Source organism: Oryx dammah, unplaced genomic scaffold (genome assembly GCF_014754425.2).
Source record: "Oryx dammah isolate SB20612 unplaced genomic scaffold, SCBI_Odam_1.1 HiC_scaffold_18, whole genome shotgun sequence".
NCBI classification, from domain to species: Eukaryota; Metazoa; Chordata; class Mammalia; order Artiodactyla; family Bovidae; genus Oryx; species Oryx dammah.
In genome coordinates, this window is record NW_024070202.1 from 50,089,848 (window position 1) to 50,113,462 (window position 23,615).

The 23,615-nt window shown below is 39.4% G+C and overlaps 1 protein-coding gene across 1 annotated transcript in view; it reads left to right on the forward strand.

Moving 5' to 3' along the window:
* The first annotated feature begins 12,831 nt into the window (after positions 1 to 12,831).
* NME8 (NME/NM23 family member 8) overlaps positions 12,832 to 23,615 on the forward strand; it is a 38,369-nt gene continuing 27,585 nt past the window's right edge. Inside the window, exons 1-5 of the mRNA XM_040260863.1 lie at positions 12,832 to 12,864; positions 12,943 to 13,000; positions 13,188 to 13,294; positions 16,943 to 17,014; positions 21,469 to 21,585. Coding sequence (XP_040116797.1) covers positions 12,832 to 12,864; positions 12,943 to 13,000; positions 13,188 to 13,294; positions 16,943 to 17,014; positions 21,469 to 21,585 — 387 coding nt within the window. The remainder of the gene's footprint in view (positions 12,865 to 12,942; positions 13,001 to 13,187; positions 13,295 to 16,942; positions 17,015 to 21,468; positions 21,586 to 23,615) is intronic.

Consider the following 23,615-nt stretch of genomic DNA (forward strand, 5'->3'; position numbering starts at 1 on the left):
TCTTATCAAAAATCCTTCCCACTCATTCTGGATTTTGGAGATAAATGAAAAAAGTTCACCAAGAATTATAAACGTACATGCATCTTGAAATTGGCTTCTGAGTTTTCATTTCCTTGAGATTTTCTACTGGGTCTATCAAACAGAAAGTCAAGTAGATTACTGGAAAAGGAGGGAAAATTGTACCCCCTGTGCCAGACAGAAATTGTACAGTACCTAAAGTTTACCATACTGTAAGGTCAATATCATAAACCTGTTATATGGGAACAATCTTTTTTTTTTTTAATGCATTTACTTTTGAACAGTAGTCTTCAGAGTGGGAGTGGGTACAATAATAATTTAGTGGAATGTAAAAAAGAGTAGTAGTAGAAATTTATTTCTATTTATTTTATATTAAAATATAGTTTATTGTACTGATATTCATAAAGGAACTTATCAGCAATGTATGGGTATAAACTACGTATAAATGTTACTTAATGAGGATATATACATTTTTTTTTTTTACTGATAAGGATGTAAGATCAAAATAATCTGAAATCCACTGTTCCTGAAGACTATTCTAGTCATGACAATATTCCCTGTAAAAATGTTTTTCTTTTAGGGATAAGACCATTCTTTCTTTAGTGAAATTATCTTAATGAAATGTAACTATCAAGATAATATAGAAAAGCATATGTTATTACCATCGGATACCTAACAAATATATTTGTACAGACCATCTATTTTTGCCCTTGTCAAATTGCCTTATAAGTATGCTGCTGCTGCTGCTAAGTTGCTTCAGTTGTGTCTGACTCTGTGCAACCCCATAGATGACAGCCCACCAGGCTCCCCTGTCCCTGGGATTCTCCAAGCAAGAACACTGGAGTGGGTTGCTGCTTCTTTCTCCAATGTATGAAAGTGAAAAGTGAAAGTGAATTTGCTCAGTCGTGTCCGACTCTTAGCGACTCCATGGATTGCAGCCTATCAGGCTCCTCCATCCATTGGATTTTCCAGGCAAGAGTACTGGAGTGGGGTGCCATTGCCTTCTCTGCTTATAAGTATGTTTGTGTGTAATTATCTCTTATATGCTCCACACTTCAGACCAAAGGAATGGGTCTTATTTGATTGTGTATATTTAAGCCTACCTTGAAAATTAAACTGGTCTTGAAGTTAGAAAAATGTGAAATCAGACCCTAGAGGTTGGATATTGTGAGATCTGGGAATTGCAAATTTGGTCCTCAAGTAGTAATCATCTGTCCTATGAGCCCAGGGTGGAAGCTGCTTACCCAACAAGTAATAAACCAATGACCTCATAAATCCGGTCAGATGGAGGTGTGTGCTGGTATCTCTCAATCTGGATGATGATAAATATTGATATTTCAGAGTGAAAACTACTAAGATCAAGAGTACTCTAGATCTCAGATATTAACCAGATCAAGGATACATCTTCAGATTAGCTGATTTACCAGTAATTTTCTTTTTCTCTCAAGCAGTTATTTTGCCACTTGATAGCAAATACGTCTTCAATAAAACTATGCATAAAAGGTTACTATTAACTCCTTCATTTGTAAGGAGCTAAAACAAAGATAAACTCTCTACCCACTTTGTTTATACTAAATCCAGAACCTTTAGTGCTTCAGGCTTACAAAGGGGATATCAGTTGGACAAAGTACTGTGAGCTGATCAAGTATTCATTTCCTGTCAAGTTCCCCCCAGGAAATGAAGTCCCACACAAACTAGGCTAATTCAAGGATAACACGATGAGAGACTAGTTATAAAGAAGTGTATACAATGCAGGGAAATCCAACACAAGGGCACTCCAAGGCCAGTAATAGTAGTGCTGTTGCTATCCTTATGCCCAAAATGACAAAATGACAGCGAATTACTGGTGACCAAAAAGTGGAAACAGGAGTATTGTGGAGTAAAAGTGAAAGTTGCTCAGTTGTGTCTGGCTCTTTGCGACCCCATGGCCTATACAGTCCATGGAATTCTCCAGGCCAGAATACTGGGGTGGGTAGCCTTTTCCTTCTCCAGGGGATCTTCCCAATCCAGGGATCCAACCCAGGTCTCCTGCATTGTAGGAGGATTCTTTACCAGCTGAGCCACAGATCAGTTCAGTCACTCACTCTTTGCAACTCCATGAACCGCAGCACGCCCGCCAGGCCTCCCTGTCCTCACCAACTCCTGGAGTCCACCCAAACCCAAGTCCATCGAGTTGGTGATGCCATCCAACCATCTCATCCTCTGTCGTCCCCTTCTCCTCCTGCCCTCAATCTTTCCCACAAGGGAAGCCCAACTGTGGAGTGAGCTGCTTTGAAAGAAGCTATGACCTTAGGCCAATAAATCAATCATCCCATGGCAAAGCTGTAGAAAATAAACCATTGGAATACATACCATCATTTTATTCTTCTCCACCCCTCCAATGTTTTGGTGATGTTCTCTATTTGCTGAATTCACCAGAAGGCAAGGGAGATTGTTGAGGTGATTAATACAAGTAAGCTTTTCTGGGTAGAGAATCATGGAGAAAAATGTTGGCAGACTCCTACTTTCAAAAATATTCTTTATTGAAGTCATTGCTCCTAAAACAGAAGCAAAAAAGCAGAGCTCAAACTTGATGGTAAGATATGATTTTTTTAAAAATGTCCAGAAGACGATAAAATATAGGCTGACACATTTTAAAGAATAAGCAACATAAAAATTTCAGCGATGAAGCTCATACTGAAAACTTCATAAAAGAGAATTTGTTTAGAACATGGTAAAGAATCTGGCAGTCAGGATCAGTAAAAGCAAACAATTACATGAAAATTTTTTCAAAAATTAGAAAGAATTAGCAGGAAAATGATTGGTTGTGGACCACAGAAAGGGAGTTCCGAATGTATATTGGTATCTTTTTAGAAGTTTCTATTTCATTTCTCTTTTAAAATATACTTTTGTTGGGCATGGGATTCTAGGCTGACAGTTCTTTTCCTCCACTGTCTTCTTACTTAGGGCTTTGGTTTCAGGGTATTTCTAGCCTCATTAAATGAGTTTGGAAGTATACCTCTTCTATTTTCTGGAAGAGTTGGAGAAAGATTGGCATTAAATCTCTATATGTTTGCTGGAACTCAGTTTTGAAGTCATCTGATCCTAGATTCTTTTTCTTTGCCAGGTCTTTGATTAGTGATTTCATTTCTCTACTTATAGATCTGTGGAGATTTTCCCTTTCACCTTGAATCATTTTATGTAAGATTATGTTGGTAGGAATTTACACATTTAACCTAAGTTATCCAATTTATTAGTGAACTGTTGTTCATAGTATTCTCTTAAGCTTGGTAATTTTCTCACTCTTATATCTGATTTTGTGTATTTGTGTTTCTCCCCTATTTTCTTTGTTGGTCTAGCTAAAGATTAATTTTTATTATCGTTTCTAAGAATCAACTTTAAGTTATGTTGATTTTCCCTGTTTTTTATTTATATCCACTGTAAATTTTATTATTTCCTACCCTCTACTAGAATTCATTGTAATTTCACCTGGTTGGATGTTAGATGTTTTTGTATTTTTGTAAGTATTCTTGAACTTCCTTCTGGGAGGTAGTTTGTTCCTCATTAAGGTGTTGTTTTTAAGATCTGAGGCAGGTCCAGAGCAATATGACATCTAGGGTTATTTATTCCACATTATTCAAGCAAGAACTTGCTGAGTTCTATACCTAGTGTCCCATAAATTATTAAATTCTTCAGTATGCCTGGTGGGAACAGGTGCTATTCCCAACTCTATGTGAACAATGGCACAATTCCCACTGACCCTCTAATACTCATTCTTCCTTCCCTAGACAGATCGGTACTCAGCTGAACATTCAAGGAGAAGGTGGTTATATAAGTGTTTGGAGTTCTCTCTCTGCTTTGCTCTCTCTTTTCTGTTACCTCTCCCTAAAAATTCTCATTGCCTGCATTCTCAGCTCAGCCTCCTTAACCCAGGGACTGTGCCTGGTTCCACCTGGGTTCTCTTCCCTTTGTGGCACACTAGAAACTTACAAGGCAGTGATTTAAAGCAATCAGAGGGTTCATCTCCTTTATTTCCTGTCTCTCATTGATCACTGCCCTTCTTTACCTGATGTTTATCCAATGTCTTGAAAACCACTGTTACATGTATCATGTCAGTTTGTTATTGTTGTTATTGTAGTATGTTTAATCTGGTTTCCATCACTCCATCTTGGCCAGAACCACAGGAATTTAATATATAACAACATGTCATAACTATTCATGATCTTTTTTCTTATCTATGGCCTCAGTAATCTGTCTCAGATAATATCATGGTGTTAGTGGTAAAGACGCATTGGAGAAGGAAATGGCAACCCACTCCAGTGTTCTTGCCTGGAGAATCCCAGGGATGGGGGAGCCTGTTGGGCTGCCATCTATGGGGTCGCAGAGAGTCAGACACAACTGAAGTGATTTAGCAGCAGCAGCAGCAGCAGCAGCAGTGGTAAAGAACTCGTCTGCCTGAGATGTGGGTTCAATCTCTGGGTCAGGAAGATCCCACTCCAGTGTTCTTGCCTGGAGAATCTCGTGGACAGATAAGCCTGGTGGGCTACAGTCCATAGGGTCACACAGAGTTGGACACGACTGAAGTGACTTCGCACACATGCATGAAGATGACCTACTTACAGAGGCTGTAATCAGATTTTTACTTCTTTCTTTTGTTGATTAATCACTGAATCATTTGTGTAAAAGGATATCAGCACTGATCATCTGAAAACATTTCAGTCATGTAATTCTTCTCCCTTCTCCGTGCCCACTCCCATTTCCCTGCATTCTTTCTCTACCATCTCCATTCAATTCTTAACTAGATAGGAATTTTTGGGAAAAGTCAGTTTTGCAAGTTTTAGGTAGACAGGACTTCCACACAGGTGTGCTAATCAAAATATTTTAGAGTTATATCTTTGCACGACAATAGAAAACAATAATTGAATACTCACCATTAGCTGGAGATGGTTTTAAGCATTTTATATCCTTTAAATCATTGAATCCACACAGCAGTCATTGAATAGGCTCTGTTATTAGCTCCAGTAAAGACTACAGAGTGGCTTCCCTGGTGGCTCAGCGGTTAAGTATCCCCCTGCCAATGAAGGAGGCTCGGTTTTGATCCCTGGGTCAGGAAGGTCCCCTGGAGAAGGAAATGGCAACCCACTCCAGTATTCTTGCCCAGAACATCCCATGGACAGAGGAGGCTGGTGGGCAACAGTCCACTGGGTTGCAAAGAGTTAGATGTGGCTTAGCAACTAAACAACAACAAAGACTACAGAGAGGTTAAGGAACTTGCCTAAGATCACAAAAACTACCATATCTAATATTGCTTCATGGGGATTTCATAGAAAATGTGTGTTGGGTGGAAGGAAGAGCACAAATTAGCTAGAAAAAGCCCTTTTTTTTTTAAAAAAAAAGAGTTTTTTGATGTGGACCGTTTAAAAAAGTCTTTATTGAATTTGTTACAATATTTGTTTCTGTTTTATGTTTTTGTTTTTTGGCCCTGAGGCATATGAGATCTTCACTTTCCAACCAGGGATCAAACCCTGTGCCCTCTGCATTGGAAGGCAAAGTCTCAACCACTGGACCACCAGGAAAGGCTCTAGAAAAAGCCTTAGCGTAATAACCTTATTTATTCACAAACTACCAGTCACACAGAGAAAGGTTGAGCCAGAAGGTGTGATTACTTAAACCTAACGCGATCATGCACAAGGGCTTTTGCAGAATTACTTGTTTTCTGGGGATTTGACTGTCAATAGTGGTAATGAGTCTTCTCTTTCCACCTTGTCATCCTAAAACCTGAACTACATTTTTCCCTCCAGGTCTGATCCTCCTTTTGTATCTCTCATTCATGTGAAAAACATCATTCACTCACTCAAACCTGAAACTTATTTCTATATTTTCTCCCACTTGCTCACCTTGACAAAGAGTCGGTCTCCAAGTCTCACTGATAACAGTCCCCAAGTATTCCACAAACCTGTCTCTTTTACCCTGTACCTCTAGTCTCTGCCTTCATTGAGGTCTTTAGACCAGCTCTCCTGGGTGGCTAAAATAGTCTTCTATCTATTACCTCCTGTTTCATCGCCCCCCCACCAATCATATTTGCTTCTATTACCAGGCTGATGTCATGGTGGTTTTCCTAGAATTGAAATCTTTTTATGTCAACTGTCAATTTTAAATCCTCCCACTTTAAGCCTTGAGAACATTGACGCTGTTTTCATATGAAGCCCATACTTAATCTTGTTCGTATGGGACCCTCTGTGCTCCAGCCACAGATGGCCTTTCTGAACTCTCCGTGTCTGACTCTTTCATCCTCTATGACTTGGCACATCCTGTTTTCTCCACCTTGTAGTCACCTTCCTTCCTCGTACCCCCTTCATCCCAATGGCCTCACTCTGTGGTCCATGCTTAGCTTTGCCATACCTTCTGCTCTTGCCTCCAGTCCTTCACGGTGAGTGGAGGGAGTAATTAACTACGGTAAGTCCCCTACATATGAACCTTCCTGTTGGGAACTTTCAAAGATGCGAATGTGAGTTCACATGTTGCAACTTACCCTCCATCTCCTATTGCTGATGATCCTTCGGTTCTACATCTTCCACCTCCTCTCCCCGCTCCAGTCAGTAACTCTTCTTGCCTGCTCACTTGGTGCCAGCCCCTTTATGCCAACTGTGTCCTGCACAACTGTACTTTTCAAGGTACTGAATATAAGATGAAAAAAATTGTTTTAATTTTTTGTGTTTGTTTCTGGTGTATTATTTGTGTGAAAGCATTGTAAATTCATTACAGTAGCTGATGGTATTAGTTGGCTAATTTTGTTGGATTTCTGAACAAATTAGACTTAAGAACATGGTCTTGGAACAGAACTTGTAGGGGACTTACTGTATTCTTACTTGTCTTTTCCAAAGGCATGGACCAGATCTCGTGGTGACCCTTCCCTATTTCCAGACTGAGTTATGAACTCCTATTTAAGCAACCCCCTTGTTATCTTACATAGATCTCTATCACAACACCTTTCCTCTAGCATGATAAGCCTCGGTGTGAGATAGTGAGAGCAGAGAAGAAACTAAATGGTATTTATTTCTTTATCTTTAGGGTTTATCATACTACATGTTTTAATTATTCTCAGAACCTTAATTTTTTATTTAGTGTGAAAAGAGAGTATTATTATTTGAATGACATTTAAATTGGCATTCAGAATCTAGAGTGTTTGATCTGAAGGAGATAGGGAAAATTAACAAAAATGTACATAAATTTCTCCTAGGTAGACTAGTTTGTTTCTATCTCTAGCTCAAGTGATGAACTTAAGGTAAATCCCTATTTATTTTATCATCTAATGACCTGGACCAGAGTGCTTAAATTTAAAAATAGGAATTTTGTTTAAAATTCAAAAATAGGAATCCTCACCAAGCAGTTTGCAAATGTGTCAAGAATGTCTGCTATTTCCAAATGCACTAATTTGGCAACTAATTTTTGAGTGTTTTTGTGCAAGTGATGTTGCCAGGTGCCAGAGATAACCACAAGAAGAGAGCAAAGTGAAAACAATTTGGCAGTTTTACAATCCAGTTCCTCTCCTATGGGCCTTCATATATATTCAGAGATACAGAGAAACTAGAAGTGAGTCAGTAAGATACTAATAAACCTATGAGCCAAGGAAAAAATGGAATGCTACAGATAGTGCTGGACAAAGTGGCAGGTCAATGTAGGAAAAAGCATTTTGAATGAAACTTGAAAGATTTTGTCTTTCAATTGAATTGAAATGAAAACTGAATGAAACTTGAAAGATAATGTCAAAAATACTCTAGAAGAAAAACAAAGTACTAGATCCTTCAGGAGTAAAACCTCTCAGAGACTTTTTGGCATTTCTAACTTACACTCTTCTTTAATCAAATATAAATATATTTTCTTTTAAATAACAGTTTCAGAGTGCACTTGTCCTTGCAGTCTCTAATAGAAAGACCCAAATCAAAAGCTTTTCAAGTTTATGTTTCCAAACCTCAACATTCAAGCTTTGTGCAACTAGTAGGAATGATATTTAAAAACTCAATTTCACCTATTGCCCTGCATGTCTTGAACTCTGGTAAATGTGATCATTTGAGAATAGATTGAAACTTTTTTTGTAGTAGTGATGTTTTCCCTTAAATAGTAAAAGCATTATGTGAAGATATTGAAACATGTGCATGAACATTTGTGGCACTTGCTAAATGCTTCCTGTGGGTGCTGCACATTAACATCTTTTCAGGTTAACAACACAAATTTCATTTAAAAAAAAAAAGATTCTCAGATTCTGCATATGGGTTGGAGTACAGGAAGCCACTACAGGGTTAAGAGATGCAATGGACCTTTGTAGACAGGCTCCTTATTCCCACAGTGGACCAAGTAGATGAGCAGAATTACCTGCAAGAGAATTTCTGATATGACCTTACTCTATCAAGGATATATATCAAGAGTATGTATTGTCCCTGCGCTTCACCGTCTAGTGTTTTAGAAGGAGTATTATATATTTTCAATCACTGCTGCTTCACCAGGGTTAGATTGTCAGTAAATTGACTCGGATCCATCTCAACAGTTGTCAACAGAGGAAGAGGTTCCTAAAGAGGAAAGTTCTGGTACCTATGTTGTTGTCAACGTGAGTCCAAAGGAAAACTTGGGTTCCCCAGAGGTTTACCAGATGGCTTCCTGGGGCTAACTTATGAGAAGAACTGGGATAAAAACACTAAAGCTTGTGAAATGGACTCCAGAAATTAGGTTGACTGCTAGCCTAAAATCAAGAAATAGTTACTTATGTTATAAAAACAAACTACAGGAAGTTCCCTAGTGGTCCAGTGGTTAAGACTCTGTGCTTCCCTGAAGCAGGGATGGGTTTGATCCCTGGTCTGAGAAATTCTGCATGCTGCCATGATACAGCCAATCCTGCTCCGCCCCCAACACATACACAAAACAAAAAAACAAACAAACAAAAAAAACCCCAAACCCAAACAAATTGTGAATGGAGCAATTCATGGTGGAAGGTGTGTTCCCAGGTTGTATCATCGGAATCAGGATGAACCCGTGTAGGGAATGTTGGCAGAGTTGTATTTGTCCTTCTCCAGAAAATCAGACAACTAACAAGCTAGTGAGAAAGATGCCACCTCAAAGGAATGGAGTGACCCATGTGAAACTTGCTAAAAACAGGGAATAAACTGGAAGTTACACACAGGACTTGTACTCTAAGTATAGATATTACCAGAGAATTCAGCCCCCATCCCCCATAAAAGTGGGTACAGAATACTTCCCAAGCCAAGCAGCACTCACCGTATCCAAATGGAACAAGTCTCACACTGAGGAGGGGTGATGAGAAAGAACACATCATGGGGCAATGGGAAAAGGAAGTTAGACCCCTGGAGAGGCAGGAGCTAAGGACACCTCAGAAGCACCATCTCTAAGAATTACCTACTGTAGGACACTAAAGAAAACCTGAGGAATGTTGGATTTTTTTAAAATATAAATTTATTTATTTTAATTGGAGGCTAATTACTTTACAATATTGTATGGATTTTTAAGCCAAGTGAAGAATCATAATGTGATAAGGGAAGCAATAATCACAGAGGAAGTCGTGATGAAAAATCAGCAGGCTAAGATCCAGTCAATGCGGTTGCCTGCTGCACAAAGATGCCCAGTTTAGGTCTAAATATGTAGAAATACTGAATAAAATAACTCACATTTTTAGTACAACAATTTTAAATGCAGCTGAAAACTAAGAGAAAGAAATATCTAGGAGAGAGAAGCACCACAGGAAATTGAAATCATGGGGTGAGCATTACTGGACCAAAAAGGATTCATAGGAGTATTAGAATGGAGGACCAACTTTCACAGATGGGGCTGGGATTCTGACCTCTACATCCCTGCCAGTCCACACACTCTGGGGCTGAGAGGCTATGATTCACAGTGGCTGAAACTACTTGTATACTGCTAGAAATAAAGATGGGCTATCCCATTTCTGAAGTGGGACTATAAACATTTCTCCTCCAATTGGATTAGTGGCAGGAGGTGCTTGCCATCCATTGGAATTCTATGTGGATTAAAAACTCACTGATGAGAAGTTCAGGTCACAGAATTATGCTAATCATAGATATAGATTTGGGTTTTCTGCTGAGGGAAGTAGGAAATCTAATTTGAGAAATGAACATACAACCTGTCTGGTGCTGTAAATAATGATGGACCATGCAAAGGCACGTGGGACATTGTGTAGCCATGCTTCTGCAGTTCTGTCACAGAAAGTGAAAAAAGTGAAAGGGTCAGTCGCTCAGTGGTGTCTGACTCTGTAACCCCATGGACTGTGTAGCCCTCCAGGGTCATGGAATTCTCCAGGCATGAATACTGGAGTGGGTAGTCACTCCCTTCTCCAAAGGATCTTCACAACCCAGGGATCGAACCCAGGTCTCCTGCATTGCAAGAGATTCTTTACCATCTGAGCCACCAGGGAAACCATGTCACAGACGCTCAGACTAAAAGCAATCCCTGCAAGATGCACAGTATTTTATACAGAATAGATAAACAGAAAGGTACTACTGTATAGTACAGTGAACTATATTCAATATCCTGGGATAAACCATCATGAAAAAGAATACAAGCATATGTATAACCAAGTCACTTAGCTGTGCAGCAGAAATTAACACAACATTGTAAATCAACTATACTTGAATAAAATAATAGTTTTTAAAAGGCAATCCTTGTTAAAAACTAACTCACAGAAAAAGTCATAGACACCAAAAAATCAACAGCAAAAAATCATCATGAAGAATAGTGAGCTGACCCAATGTATTTAGTGTATTTGAATCCTAAGAATAAGAGAAAAAAGAGCAAGCTGAAAAGGCAGTTAAAGTAACTTTAATGATCAAATTCATATGGCATGAAAGGAGAGTATTTTTTTTGTTACTTTAAAAATTTCCTGATATAAATTCTGCAAATGACATAATGAAATAACACACACATACTCACACCCACACCAAGGCTTTACAAGATAAAGATAGTCTAGAAGAATGGTTCTAGATGAGAGAAGAGCAAGGAGAGGTAAATGAAATGTGGGACTCAGGACTGAATCCCAGACCAGGAAAAGGACATTCTTGGGAAAATGGAAAGGACCTGATGAGGTCTGTAGTGTAGCTAATATTGTATCAACCTTTAGCCTCCTGGCTTCAGTAATTATACTATGACTGTGAAAGACAGGGTAAGGGGAGAAGGTATAGAAGCTCTGGGTATTAATTTTGCAATTTTCTTGTAAGTCTAAAGTGCTTTCTAAATGACTTTTTAAAGATGAAGACGGGAGGTAGGCACAAGGAAATCTGGAGGATTGGCTGGTCTGGACTTTGGGGAGCCCTTCTTTCCAACCAGAGGCGCATAGGGCTCACACTGCCCTTGGTGAGCAGCCGTGGCCGGCGTCAAGTGCACGAGATGATGGAATCTGCACTGAGCAACGCACTTTGGAGGAGGAAAGGAGACGATGAAAGTACCCAGACGCAAGAAGGCAACAGCAAGTGGACGAACTTGGGAGCCAACTGCTCTGTAACTGCCGCCCAGGTCTGCGTGCTGGGATTTCGGTCCGTGGGTGGCTGGGACGGGGCTCGTGGGCAGGGGGACGGGTGGAGGAAAACGTTGGCGTTCTTCCGCCGCCCGAACCATCCTGGCCTTCATCCTCATCCTCGGGACCAGCACCAGCATCAGCATCGGCTCCACGGAAGTCCGGCCACCGCCCAGGCCCGCTGCGCACCCCAGGGACGTGCGTTTGGCTGAACTTACCCCTCGAAAACACAGGCCTCGGCAAGGGATTGATGCCCTAGGGGATTTTGAGTTCCTGTTCTTGAAACGTCAGAATCTAGCAGCTAGACAGGGTCTGTTTTGCGCAACGCTCGTGAGAGAGTTCCCTTTGCCGGATGCAGTCTTGTTTGTGGTCACTCCTTTGTTCACACTAGTGTCCAGTGACACACGCAGTCGGACCCATGTGTAAACAGCCTTGACACCAGGGAGCAGGATGTTTAGGCCTCACTGATTTAATTAACGTCGGCACAAAGTTTATGCTGTGCCCCAGGACACACTGCTGGCCTTGCTCTAAAAATTAAATCTCCTTGGAAAGGAACCCAAGGAAGATCCATGTTCATGTTCATGGACAATTAACGTGTGGCACGCAGACAGACACTCTATAATCCTCCAGGAAAAACAAACAAAACTCTGTTTAAGTACCTGTGTCTCCTAACAGTTCTGACTTCTTTTTCTTAGAAGCTACTGCTTTATGGGAATTCAGTGCCAGGAAATATAGAATGAAGGACAGAGAGTTCATTTCTGAGCTGGCCATAGTTTTGCAAAACATACAGCTGGTTGCCCACCTTATAGAGCACCTTTAAAAAAATGTTCAAAGTTTTGTACAATTTTTAAAGGCTACTATTTACAGTGATTACAAAATATTGGCTGTATTTCCTGTGTTGTACAATATGTCCTTGAACCTACCTTACACCCAGTAGTTTGTACCTCTTACTCACTATCCCTATGTTGTCCCTCCATTTCTCTCTTCCCACTGGTAACCAGTAGTTTGAACTCTATATCTGTGAGTCTGCTTCTTTTATGACTTACTTTGCTTCAGAATTATTGGGAGGGTAAGATAGTATGGCTGCTATAAGCATTTAGCACATAGCCCAGCCTGAAGAGCTCTTCAGAGACCACGACTCCTCTCTCTCCAGAAGAGGGGAAAGTACACAATCCAGTATTGCTGGGGGAAAATCTCTGCAGTACTTAAGATGCTGCTTGAATGTATAAACAACATTATTTAAATTTCCTTTCACATGTTTTCTATTTTCCTTCCCTCTTTCGAGTGACAGTGGATAAATGGCAAGCAAAAAGCGAGAAATCCAGTTACAGGTGGGCATGCCACATCAACAATTCTCTGCTTAGAGCATTGGCCCTGGAAGACTTTTGACAGCCCCTTCCTTTTTGCAGGCGGTCATCAATAATCAAAGCCTGTGGGATGAGATGATGCAGAACAAAGGCCTAACAGGTACTAGGCTTCCTAGGTGTTTACCATCCAGAGTTAGGCTTAGGGCATCTTGTGGCCTCCCAACACTGAGTACCACTCCCCACTTCCCAGAGTAAAAACCTGCTCTTTTCTCTGCCCTAAGAATTGGGAGAAGCTGCTATTTGAGACTCTTTGCCTCTGTTCGTTCACGAATATTGTCGTCTTCTAGTGATTGATGTTTACCAAGCCTGGTGTGGACCTTGCAAAGCAATGCAGACCTTATTCAGAAAAGTGAAAAATGAGCTGAATGAAGATGAACTTCTGCATTTTGCTGTAGTAAGGATTTCCACTAAACTATTATTTTATTACTTTAAACATTGAGGATTGTCTTAATTTAAGCAATCTGTCAACTTTTCAAAATGGACAGTGTTTACTTGGTAATTTACTGTATATTTAATTCCACTAGGTCTGAGAACAAATGTGATTTTTGTCCCATTCCTATAAAGCTAAGGTCATTTACCATGGTTTTGAATGTTAGAAAAACATAAAAATGGGTATCTGTTTATTGCCATATTTATTTTCACCAGAGCATATGGTGTGTGTTCAGAATAAGGATTGCAAATGGCATTTACTAGAAAGCTTAGGGTTGGACTCTGGTCATTTACCCAGTTAATGTTAGATATGTGACTCTACCTCTTTGAATTTATGAAATCTAATTAGAAGTCAATTATTTATGATTAAAATTTAGCCCACAAATTGAGATGCATCCTAAGTATAAAATACAAGAATGAAAAAAGAATGTGAAATACTTCATTAATAATTTTTTACATCCATTACATGTTAGAATCATCATTTGGGGATATATTGGACTAAGTGAAATGTATCATTAGATTATTTTCACCTGTTTCTTTTTAGTTTTTAAATGTGGCCCTGGAGGATTTAAAAGTATGTATGTGACTCATTTTCTATTTCTACTGGACAGAAACATGTCCAGACCAGCTAGACCTAAGATGCAAAAGCAGATAACTCATGTATTTTTACTTCTTATCCCTAAAACTCATAATCCCTGATACAAATATGAAGCCTCAATCTACTGCATGTTCTCATGTATACAGGCCTTCCTGACGCCTCCCAACCCCAAGCTTATGATGAATTTGCTTACTGACCTTAACTTACGTTTGTCCATCCTCTTCTGCAGACACATTGTTTACAGGGCTTCTTTTTCTTAGTTCAAGGTTACAAATAAACAGTCTAAAGCTTAGAAACTCATCTTTTATTATTTTTTTCCTCTTAAAGAAGGTGGGCTGCAAAGAAGGGGAAAAAAAAAAGCCTGAAGACCCAACAAAGAGAAAACAGAAAGTTTAAAAAAAAGAGAGAGTAGGTGGTTATATACAATCATTAACTCATTTTTGTCAAGAGATTGACTTTGTCTCTTAAAATAAGGGCCATATAAGTTTTTAAAGGGCAGCATTATATTACAGCCTTAACTCTGAACAGTCAGGCCACCTGAGTAGAACTGAATTGTGATTCTAGATTTTACTTTACTTTGTCCATCTGATGTGAAGAGCTGACTCATTGGAAAAGACCCTGATGCTGGGAAAGATGGAAGGCAAAAAAAGAAGGGGGCAGCAGAGGATGAGATGGTTGGATGGCATCACTGACTCAACGGACATGAGTTTGAGCAAACTCCAGGAGATAGTGAAGGACAGGGAAACCATGATATTGCAAAGAGTCAGACATGGCTTAGCAACTAAACAACAACAACAGGGAGGAAAACTAATTTCAGAGGACAGAGAATGAGGCCTAAAAGGAATTCCCATATGCAATAGATGGTGGGTTGGTGTAAGAAATTATAAGACAATAACAGAAGGATCTATTAGCTGGGAAATGGATCTTGGAGAAGCAAGGGTCAGAAAATTCTTGTGACTCATGGCAATCTGTCTGGAAGTGATAGGAGTGCAAGTTCATGGTCTAGAGATCATGAAGAAACTCCAGGTCAAAAAGGCAACTGGGGTCAATGGGGAGAGACAGCAAGGCAGAACCCCTGCTCACTTGTCTGGCTACCTGGACGGGAACTGGTACATAGAAAGCAAGGCGAGAGGAGAGTGTGATTTGATGCTGTGTTCCCAGGTGGTCTGGAGTCCTTAAATCCCTCCGTGTTCACAGAGCCTGAGTAGGAGCAGACCTGGGGTACGTGTGTGGGTTGGGCAGTGTGGTGGAGGCTGAGGGGTGGGTCCGGGAGGGTTGGCCCATGTGGTTTTTTGGGCTACCGTTTCAGCACAGCACAGGGCTATGTGAGGACGCCGGTCTTCACAGCGCCTCCTCCCACCCAGAGCCTTCTGACTGTGTCCTCCCAGCCAGCCAGACTTCCTCAACCTGCCTCACACGAATCAGCTTCACCACTATATCTATTCCACCAGGGAGTGCTAGTAAACTTTCTAAAATATATCCCAAATATGTTCATATTGTTCTCTTGTTTAATTTAACAACCACAAGAATGTGTGCGTTGTCTCTAAATGGCTTCTCTTCTGTTTGAGCACAACGAACAATAGTACATTCACGTAGACTGATGCTATTTTTCTTCTATGACCTGCTTATTAAAAAAAAAAATAATATATAACAGCTTCTGAACCTCCACTGGGAGCAATGGAGGGGCGACCTCTGCTGGACCCTTTTTGAACTTGTAAACTTGAATCCAAAACTAAAACCTATGGGTTAATTACCTATTGAAATCACCCTAAATTGCATGGTCAGTATAAAATTTTTTCTATTATGTGGTCTTTTAAAAGACTTGAAGACTTGTACTAACATTGTGCCTATACATATAAAAATTCAGTAAATGTCATGTATTATAGTTTTTAGTTTTTATGTATTATAGTTTTTAATTATATGCCTTATTTGCTAGTACTTAACTATAATATTAAATTGCAACAATGATGGCTAGACTACTTTTAAATGTAATCTTTGACTACTGTCTAATATTATAGATTAGTTCCTTTTAAGTTTTTTCTTTCTTTTTTTTGAAAGCAGTGAAGCCTACTTTTTTGAAAAGAGAAAAATAGAGAAAGAAGGAAGGAAAGAAAGGGGAAGAAAGAAAGTGATGTAGAATCCAATGTGTTAAAAAAAATTATTACAACATAGCCCCTCTGCTGACACAGGGCCGAGAGACCCTGCCTTGGCTCGCACCTCACTATCCTTGGCCGTGGTTGAGGAACCTCTAGAAACCCAGTTTGCAAACAATCACTCTATGTTCCAAAACGCAACTCTTATATAGAAGATCCTATAACACACATCCTGATAGCTGGCCCAAGGGATGTTACATTAATTTGCAGGAACACTATTATTTAATACATAGTTGTTGATAATCAATTTAAGACAACTTGAAATTTGTGAGAAAACTTTAAAATCAAAGGCTTTTAAATCTGACAATCAGTTTATTCAAAAAACATTTAGGAAGCTCGGACTGATAAGGTGGGGGGTGACATGCAAGGGTGTGTATGATTCTCTGTGCATGTAGTTCGCTTTCTAAGAGGACATGAACTAGGTTCCTACAACAGTCGTACAGTATTGAAAGGAACGATTGGTGCCCTGAGAGAAGGGCGATGAAGGGTTATGTGGAGGGAAGATGGTTTGCAGCAGAAGGGGGAGCAAAGCAGAGGACACTTGAACTGGGTTGGAAAAGGAAGGGAGGGAAGGAGCAGGTAACAAGGGGAAAAGTCCAGGTATATGCAGCAGTCTATGAGGAGATGAGTTTAGCTGCAGGCTGGGAACTATAAGGATGAAGAGTGGGAAGGAAGGTTGGAGTCAAATGAGATAGGGTCTGAATTGCCAGAATGTGTAACTTGATTCTAAATACAACTATAACACACTCAAGAAATGTAGTAAACATATAAACTTTTATGTATCTCTGCATTTTTTGAATATAGTACATCAAATGACTTGAACATAGTGTCCTTTATCATTATATGAAATAATTTTTTTTAGGCAGAAGCTGACAGTATTGTGACTCTCCAGCCATTTAGAGATAAATGTGAACCTGTTTTTCTCTTCAGTGTTGTAAGTATATTTATCATCTCAAATGTATCATCAGACTCCAGTTCACAGCTAAAGAGCAAATAACATTGTACAATGACTGGAACTCTTCTCTGCTGATAGTAATTGTAGACTTTTTTTGCCTTACATTTGCTTGTCTATTAACATGTTTTATAACTTGACCTGTAGGAGCTCATAATGCATTGTGAGGATTAGACTACCACACTGAATTGATCAGGGAAAAGAAAAACAAAATGGTTTTGTTAGGATGAATTATTATAGGAGTGAAAACTTGGAAATTTCTTAGGTACCCAGTAGAAGAGAATTGGTTATAAATATTCATATATATCAATACAAAGAAATATTTATATGGTCACTATATTGTAATATAGTTTGTTTTTCTCTCTCTATTTATAAATGCATAGAAAGAAGGTAGGTAGCACCAGAATGCTAATAGAAGCTTTCTGTGTATGGGGGAAGTATATATAATTTAAATTTTTGTCTTATACTTTTCTATATTTTCCAAATATTCCAAGATAAGCAACTTTAATAATCAAAAAATATTATAAGTGCTGGTTTCTAAAAGAAGAGTCAGGCAACTGCTTGCTTGTGTGATACAAAGCAAAAAGGATATTCTTCCCTGAGAGCGTTTGGACTGTTTGTTTGCTGTTGAAGAGACCGTTTTTGATATTATAAATAATTATTTTAAAAACATGTCTCAAATATAACTTTTTGCTTCTGTTAAACAATAATCTTGCAGCTATTTTAGGGAAGTGAACGATAGTGTTAACTGAATTTTAAAAATTGCACTATAGATCTTGCTGTCAACTGGATAGGAAAGATTTGATGATTTATCTGAGGGGTAGCAAGTGGTTGTTTATATGGAGTCAGACAGTAAGTATTTTCAGTTTTGCAGAAGTATCATCTTTGTATAGGTCATAGTTTGCAGACTCTTGGCCTAGATGTAATTCAGGGAACCAGAATGAATAACAACCAGAGGCAGGAATGGGCTTGACAGGTGAATATGCCCATGAGGTGGCTTTAGTAGCGGCAGCAGTTGGGAGCCTGGGACTCAGGAGGAGAGGCTGGGCAGGGGGCCCACAGAGAGTCTGCAGCTTTGGGGTGGCCATCACCTGGCAAGTGAGTCAGCTCTGAGCAGCAGACCCACGTCCACCTGAAGACGGGGCCCAGAGTCTTCTTTTCGTGCTCACATGCTGTCCTCATCCTGGGACTGTGGGATCCTGGCCTCTCCTACCAATGAACTTTTCTTCCAACTCACTTCCTGCAGTCACTCCTCACTTTGTTATCACTCGTTGCTCCCATATTCAAAATCCTAATTCAAGAATCTCCGTGGGAAATATAGCCAATATTTTGTAATGACTGCAAATAGAAAGCAACCTTTAAAAATTGTATAAAAATTAAAACTTAAAAAAAAAAAAGAATCTCAATCCATGACTACAAAACCACCTTTGTTTTGGGCAGTGTTCTTAGCTGACAACAAATTCATTCCAGCCTGTTAGCAGGAAGGGCTTTCTCAAGGGATATTAGAAAGCTCATTTTAGTGGTAAATGGTAATTAGAGTATCAGGTTTTATTCAAATCTTTCTCAACTGGATTCTTCTCTTTGGCCTTTGAATATGATTAAATCTTTCCAATTAAAAAAAAATTCCTTTTGATACTATATCCCTCTCCAGCTTCCACTCGCCTCTCTCCTCTACCTCAGAGCTAAATTTCTTGGAAGAGTTTCTATATTTTCACTCCATCTCTTCTCATCCCACTAATTCTTCAACCCATTCAATCGAATTTCTTTCAGATTATTCCACCAAACTGGCTGTTGCTAATGTATCCAATTACCAGCCTGTTGTTAAACAGAGTGAATGCTCTCAGGTCTTCATCATGCTGTACCTCTCAAATGTATTAAATGTGGTGGTCATGCCCTCCTTTTTGGAACAGTTGCTTCTTTTGATTTTTGTGACTTGGTTTTCCGTTTGCTTCCTAGGTGCTACTCACCACCCCCCCACACATTCTCCTTTACAGGTTCACTTTTCTTTATTCAGCCATTACATATTGACTTCATTATGCTATAAATCTCCTTAGAAAACTTCTCCCAAACACAGTTTAAATTGTCACCTCTTATATATCAATAACTCAAGTATATGTCTTCAGCTAAATCCTACACTTTGAGCACCAGACTTGTGTATCCAACCGGTCCTTTGATCTTTCTTCTTGATAGCTCAAGGACATCTCACAATGAACTGGTCCAATACTAGACCCCTCCTGCCCTCCGCATCCCCATCGGAAATGTTATCTTCTAGTGTTGCCTCATCTGGTGAGTAATATCTTAACATACCCAGGTTCTCAAGCCAGAAACAGAAAAGTCATCTTAGTGACTTCTCCTTACATTATACCCCATCCACACCAGACCTTGGTCCTGTCAATTTCACCACCCAAGCTTGCCTCACACTCATCTCCTTCTTCCCATTTCCAACAGCACCTCCATAGACTGAGCTCCCATCTCTCCCATCTTCACCTCTAGAGTAACTTCTGATTTGTGTACAAACATCTTCTCTTGCTCCATCTCTAACCTTTTATCCATATGGTAGGTAAAATGATTTCTACAAACAGCAGTTCTAATTGTGATCCCTGCCTCTGTTTAAACATTTCAAAGTCTTTCCACTGCACTTAAGATAAAGGTTGCATCCTCCCAAGACCCCCAAGACCCTGAACTACCCCTAGCTATTGGGCTCTGTCTCATATCAGGCCTTCTCTTAGTTTCTCTGCTGGCCTTCTTATTTACCATGTTTTTTTACAGCCACAGGACCCTCACATCTCTATTTCATTTTGCCTAGAATGATCTTTCTTCTTTTTATTTCTTACCTGCAAAAAACATTGCACAATGACTGGAATTCTCTGATGATAGTAATTGTAGACTTTTTTTTGCCTTACATTTGCTTGTCTATTAACAAATTTTATAACTTGACCTGTAGGAGCTCATAATGCATTGTGAAGATTAGACTACCATACACTGAGTTGCTCAGTTGTGTCCGACTCTTTGTGACCCCATGAATTGTGGCACGCCAGGCCTCCCTGTCCATCACCAATTCCTGGAGTTCACCCAAACCCATGTCCATCGAGTCGGTGATGCCATCCAACCATCTCATCCTCTGTCGTCCCTTTCTCCTCCTGCCCTCAATCTTTCCCAGTATCAGGGTCTTTTCCAATGAGTCAGCTCTCCACATCAGGTGGCCAAAGTATTGGAGTTTCAGCTTCAACATCAGTCCTTCCAACGAATATTCAGGACTGATCTCCTTTAGGATGGATTGGTTGGATCTCCTTGCAGTCCAAGGGACTCTCAAGAGTCTTCTCCAACACCACAGTTCAAAAGCATCAATTCTTCTGCGCCCAGCTTTCTTCATAGTCCAACTCTCACATCCATATGTGACCACTGGAAAAGCCATAGCCTTGACTAGACGGACCTTTGTTGGCAAAGTAATGTCTCTGCTTTTGAATATGCTATCTAGGTTGGTCATAACTTTCCTTCCAAGGAGTAAGCATCTTTTAATTTCATGGCTGCAATCACCATCTGCAGTGATTTTGGAGCCCCCCAAAATAAAGTCAGCCACTGTTTCCACTGTTTCCCCACCTATTTGCCATGAAGTAATGGGACCAGATGCCATGATCTTTGTTTTCTGAATGTTGAGTTTTAAGCCAACTTTTTCACTCTCCTCTTTCACTTTCATCAAGAGGCTTTTGAGTTCCTCTTCACTTTCTGCCATAAGGGTGGTGTCATCTGCATATCTGAGGTTATTGATATTTCTCCTGGCAATCTTGATTCCAGCTTGTGCTTCTTCCAGCCCAGAGTTTCTTAAGATGTACTCTGCATATAAGTTAAATAAGCAGGGTGACAATATACAGCCTTGACGTACTCCTTTCCCTATTTGGAACCAGTCTGTTGTTCCATATCCACTTCTAACTGTTGCTTCCTGACCTGCATACAGGTTTCTAAAGAGGTAGGTCAGGTGATCTGGTATTCCCATCTTTTTCAGAATTTTCCACAGTTTATTGTGATCCCAAAGAAAGGCAATGCCAAAGAATGATAGTACACAAGTGTTCAGTAAATATGTGTTGAAAGACAGACAAAAGGGAAATAATATCAAAATTAATGAGGGAGAGTAATGTTGAGAGGCCTGAACAGAGCCAGTAAAATTTAATGCATGGATGGCCTGTCTTTGGTTGTAGGAGAATTAGTGGTAGAATTAATCATCTAATAGATGAATTAGAGGTAGAACTCAAAGAGATGGGTTTACCAAATGGACATACTTTCATACCACTAATATTTATTTTAAATGGCTAATTACAGTAGCCAAAAAAGGATTGGTGAGGGTATGGGTTAGAGTGGGGTGACTTAGTCCAGTTAAGTATTAATTCCTGACTTATCCTGAAAATGAATTTCCTTCCTGCTTTTATTTCCCCTTATAGAATGGCACAATTATTGCAAAAATCCAGGGTGCAAATGCACCACTTGTGAATCAAAAAATTATTACCTTGGTCAATGAGGAGAGGAAAATTGCAGCAGGTGAAATGGTTCGCCCTCAGGTAATACTTTGAATTACTAACAATTTTATTTTTAAAAATTTGTTTTCAAAATGATGTATTTCATCTTTTTTTGTTGTTTTCCTGAAGTGTTTCCCCTAGTTTTGTAACTATCTAGGTATTTAAATGGTGCAAACTTGTTGGGAAGTATTTTGATAATATGAATCAAAGGTTTAAAATAAAACATGTATCTTTTAACTGACAATTATACTCCATTAAGTTTCCTTAAGCTCACGAGACAAAGAAAGAAAAGGCTATTTATTTCAGTGTTGTCTATGTTACTAAAATTTTGGAACCAATCTAAATACCTAGCAATAGTGAATAGATGCCATAAATGTTGTAATGTGTCATAAATTATACAAATTCATACAGTAGAGATTATTTAGCACATTCTAGCTCTGTTTATTGATATGAAAAGAGGGTCAAGAGAAACTGACAAGTGAACAATAGAGTCTTATACTTTAATATGACGCTTAGAATAAGATCCTATGTGTGTAAAGTGCACTGCTGCTGCTGCTGCTAAGTCGCTTCAGTCGTGTCCGACTCTCTGCGACCCCATAGACGGCAGCCCACCAGGCTCCCCCGTCCCTGGGATTCTCCAGGCAAGAACACTGGAGTGGGTTGCCATTTCCTTCTCCAATGCATGAAAGTGAAAAGTGAAAGGGAAGTCGCTCAGTCGTGTCCAACTCTTCGCGACCCCATGGACTGCAGCCCACCAGGCTCCTCCATCCATGGGATTTTCCAGGCAAGAGTACTGGAGTAAAGTGTACTACCTGGTAATAAATAAAATATTTTGAAATGAATCATAAAGCATGTAGAGCTATGAACATAATCTACCATAAGAAAGAAAGCCACAGAGGAAAGTGATTACAAATATAGGCAGATAAATAGGAGTGGCATATTGAAACAGGTACACGCATATACACACATATACACATGCATATACACACACAACAACAAAAACAAGAAGTGTGAATTTAAGAAACAAAAAGTAAAGACTAGCTGAGAAATAATGAAAAATAAAACCTATGAGATGGTGTAGGCTCAAGGCTGTATACGTTATCTCCTATAAAACTATCAGCTTAAATCTGGAAAGGATTAAACATTCATAAAACAGTAATACAGGGTTAACTATTCGTATAAGAAAGTTATATCATTTCCTCATGGACATAAACAAATTTCAGATGAATGAAAGAGCTATGAAGAAACAAAGCATAAAAGTATTAGAAGAAAATATTGGAAAGCATTTATTTTGTCATAGGTTGAGAAAGGCCTTGAAAGTATAATATAAAACAGATATCAAAGAAGAAAAAATTGATAGATTTGATTATTTAAAAGTTTGACTAGAATATAAAAGTAAAGCAGCAAACTTGGAGAAATGTTTGCACTGTGTCTCAGTGTGTTAATATCCTTAGTGTGTACCAAGTATAAGCATTAAGGGAAAAAATGAATATTTTTATGGTAAACTGACAAATGACAAACAGGGGATTTACATTTAAAATAGTGATTTTTCTCATCCAAGGGCATTCTCCTTTACGTTTTCAGGTTTCTTGTTTTTCAGGGAAACTTTGCCCTTCCTTTCTCTCTGTATCTCCCTCCCTCCCTCTTTCCACCCCCTCTACTTCTTTTTGAAGTTAGAATAACTAGGAATTTTCGAGGACCTACTGTTTTCCAAGATTTTAAAAAAGATATCCTCATTTAATCCTTACAGAAACCATTTTACTCCTCACTTTTATTTAGATATAATTGACAACTAACATTTTATTAGTTGGGGCCCCGTCTTTCTGTTGGAAGTCTTAAAGTTGGGGATACTCGATATTGGTGTCAAGCCCTTCACTCCTTTGGGAGATGCTGGGAGTTGTGGGTCCCCTCTCGATTTTATGCCTCTGTGGCGGGGAGGGAGTTTATGGCGAGATTGTGACTCAGCCTCTCCTACCCAATTTGCATGTGTTTTTTTCCTCCTATGTCTGATGCATAGGAATTGCCCAATTATTTTCTGGATTTCGCTCAGAGGGAACTGTTCCACAAATAAC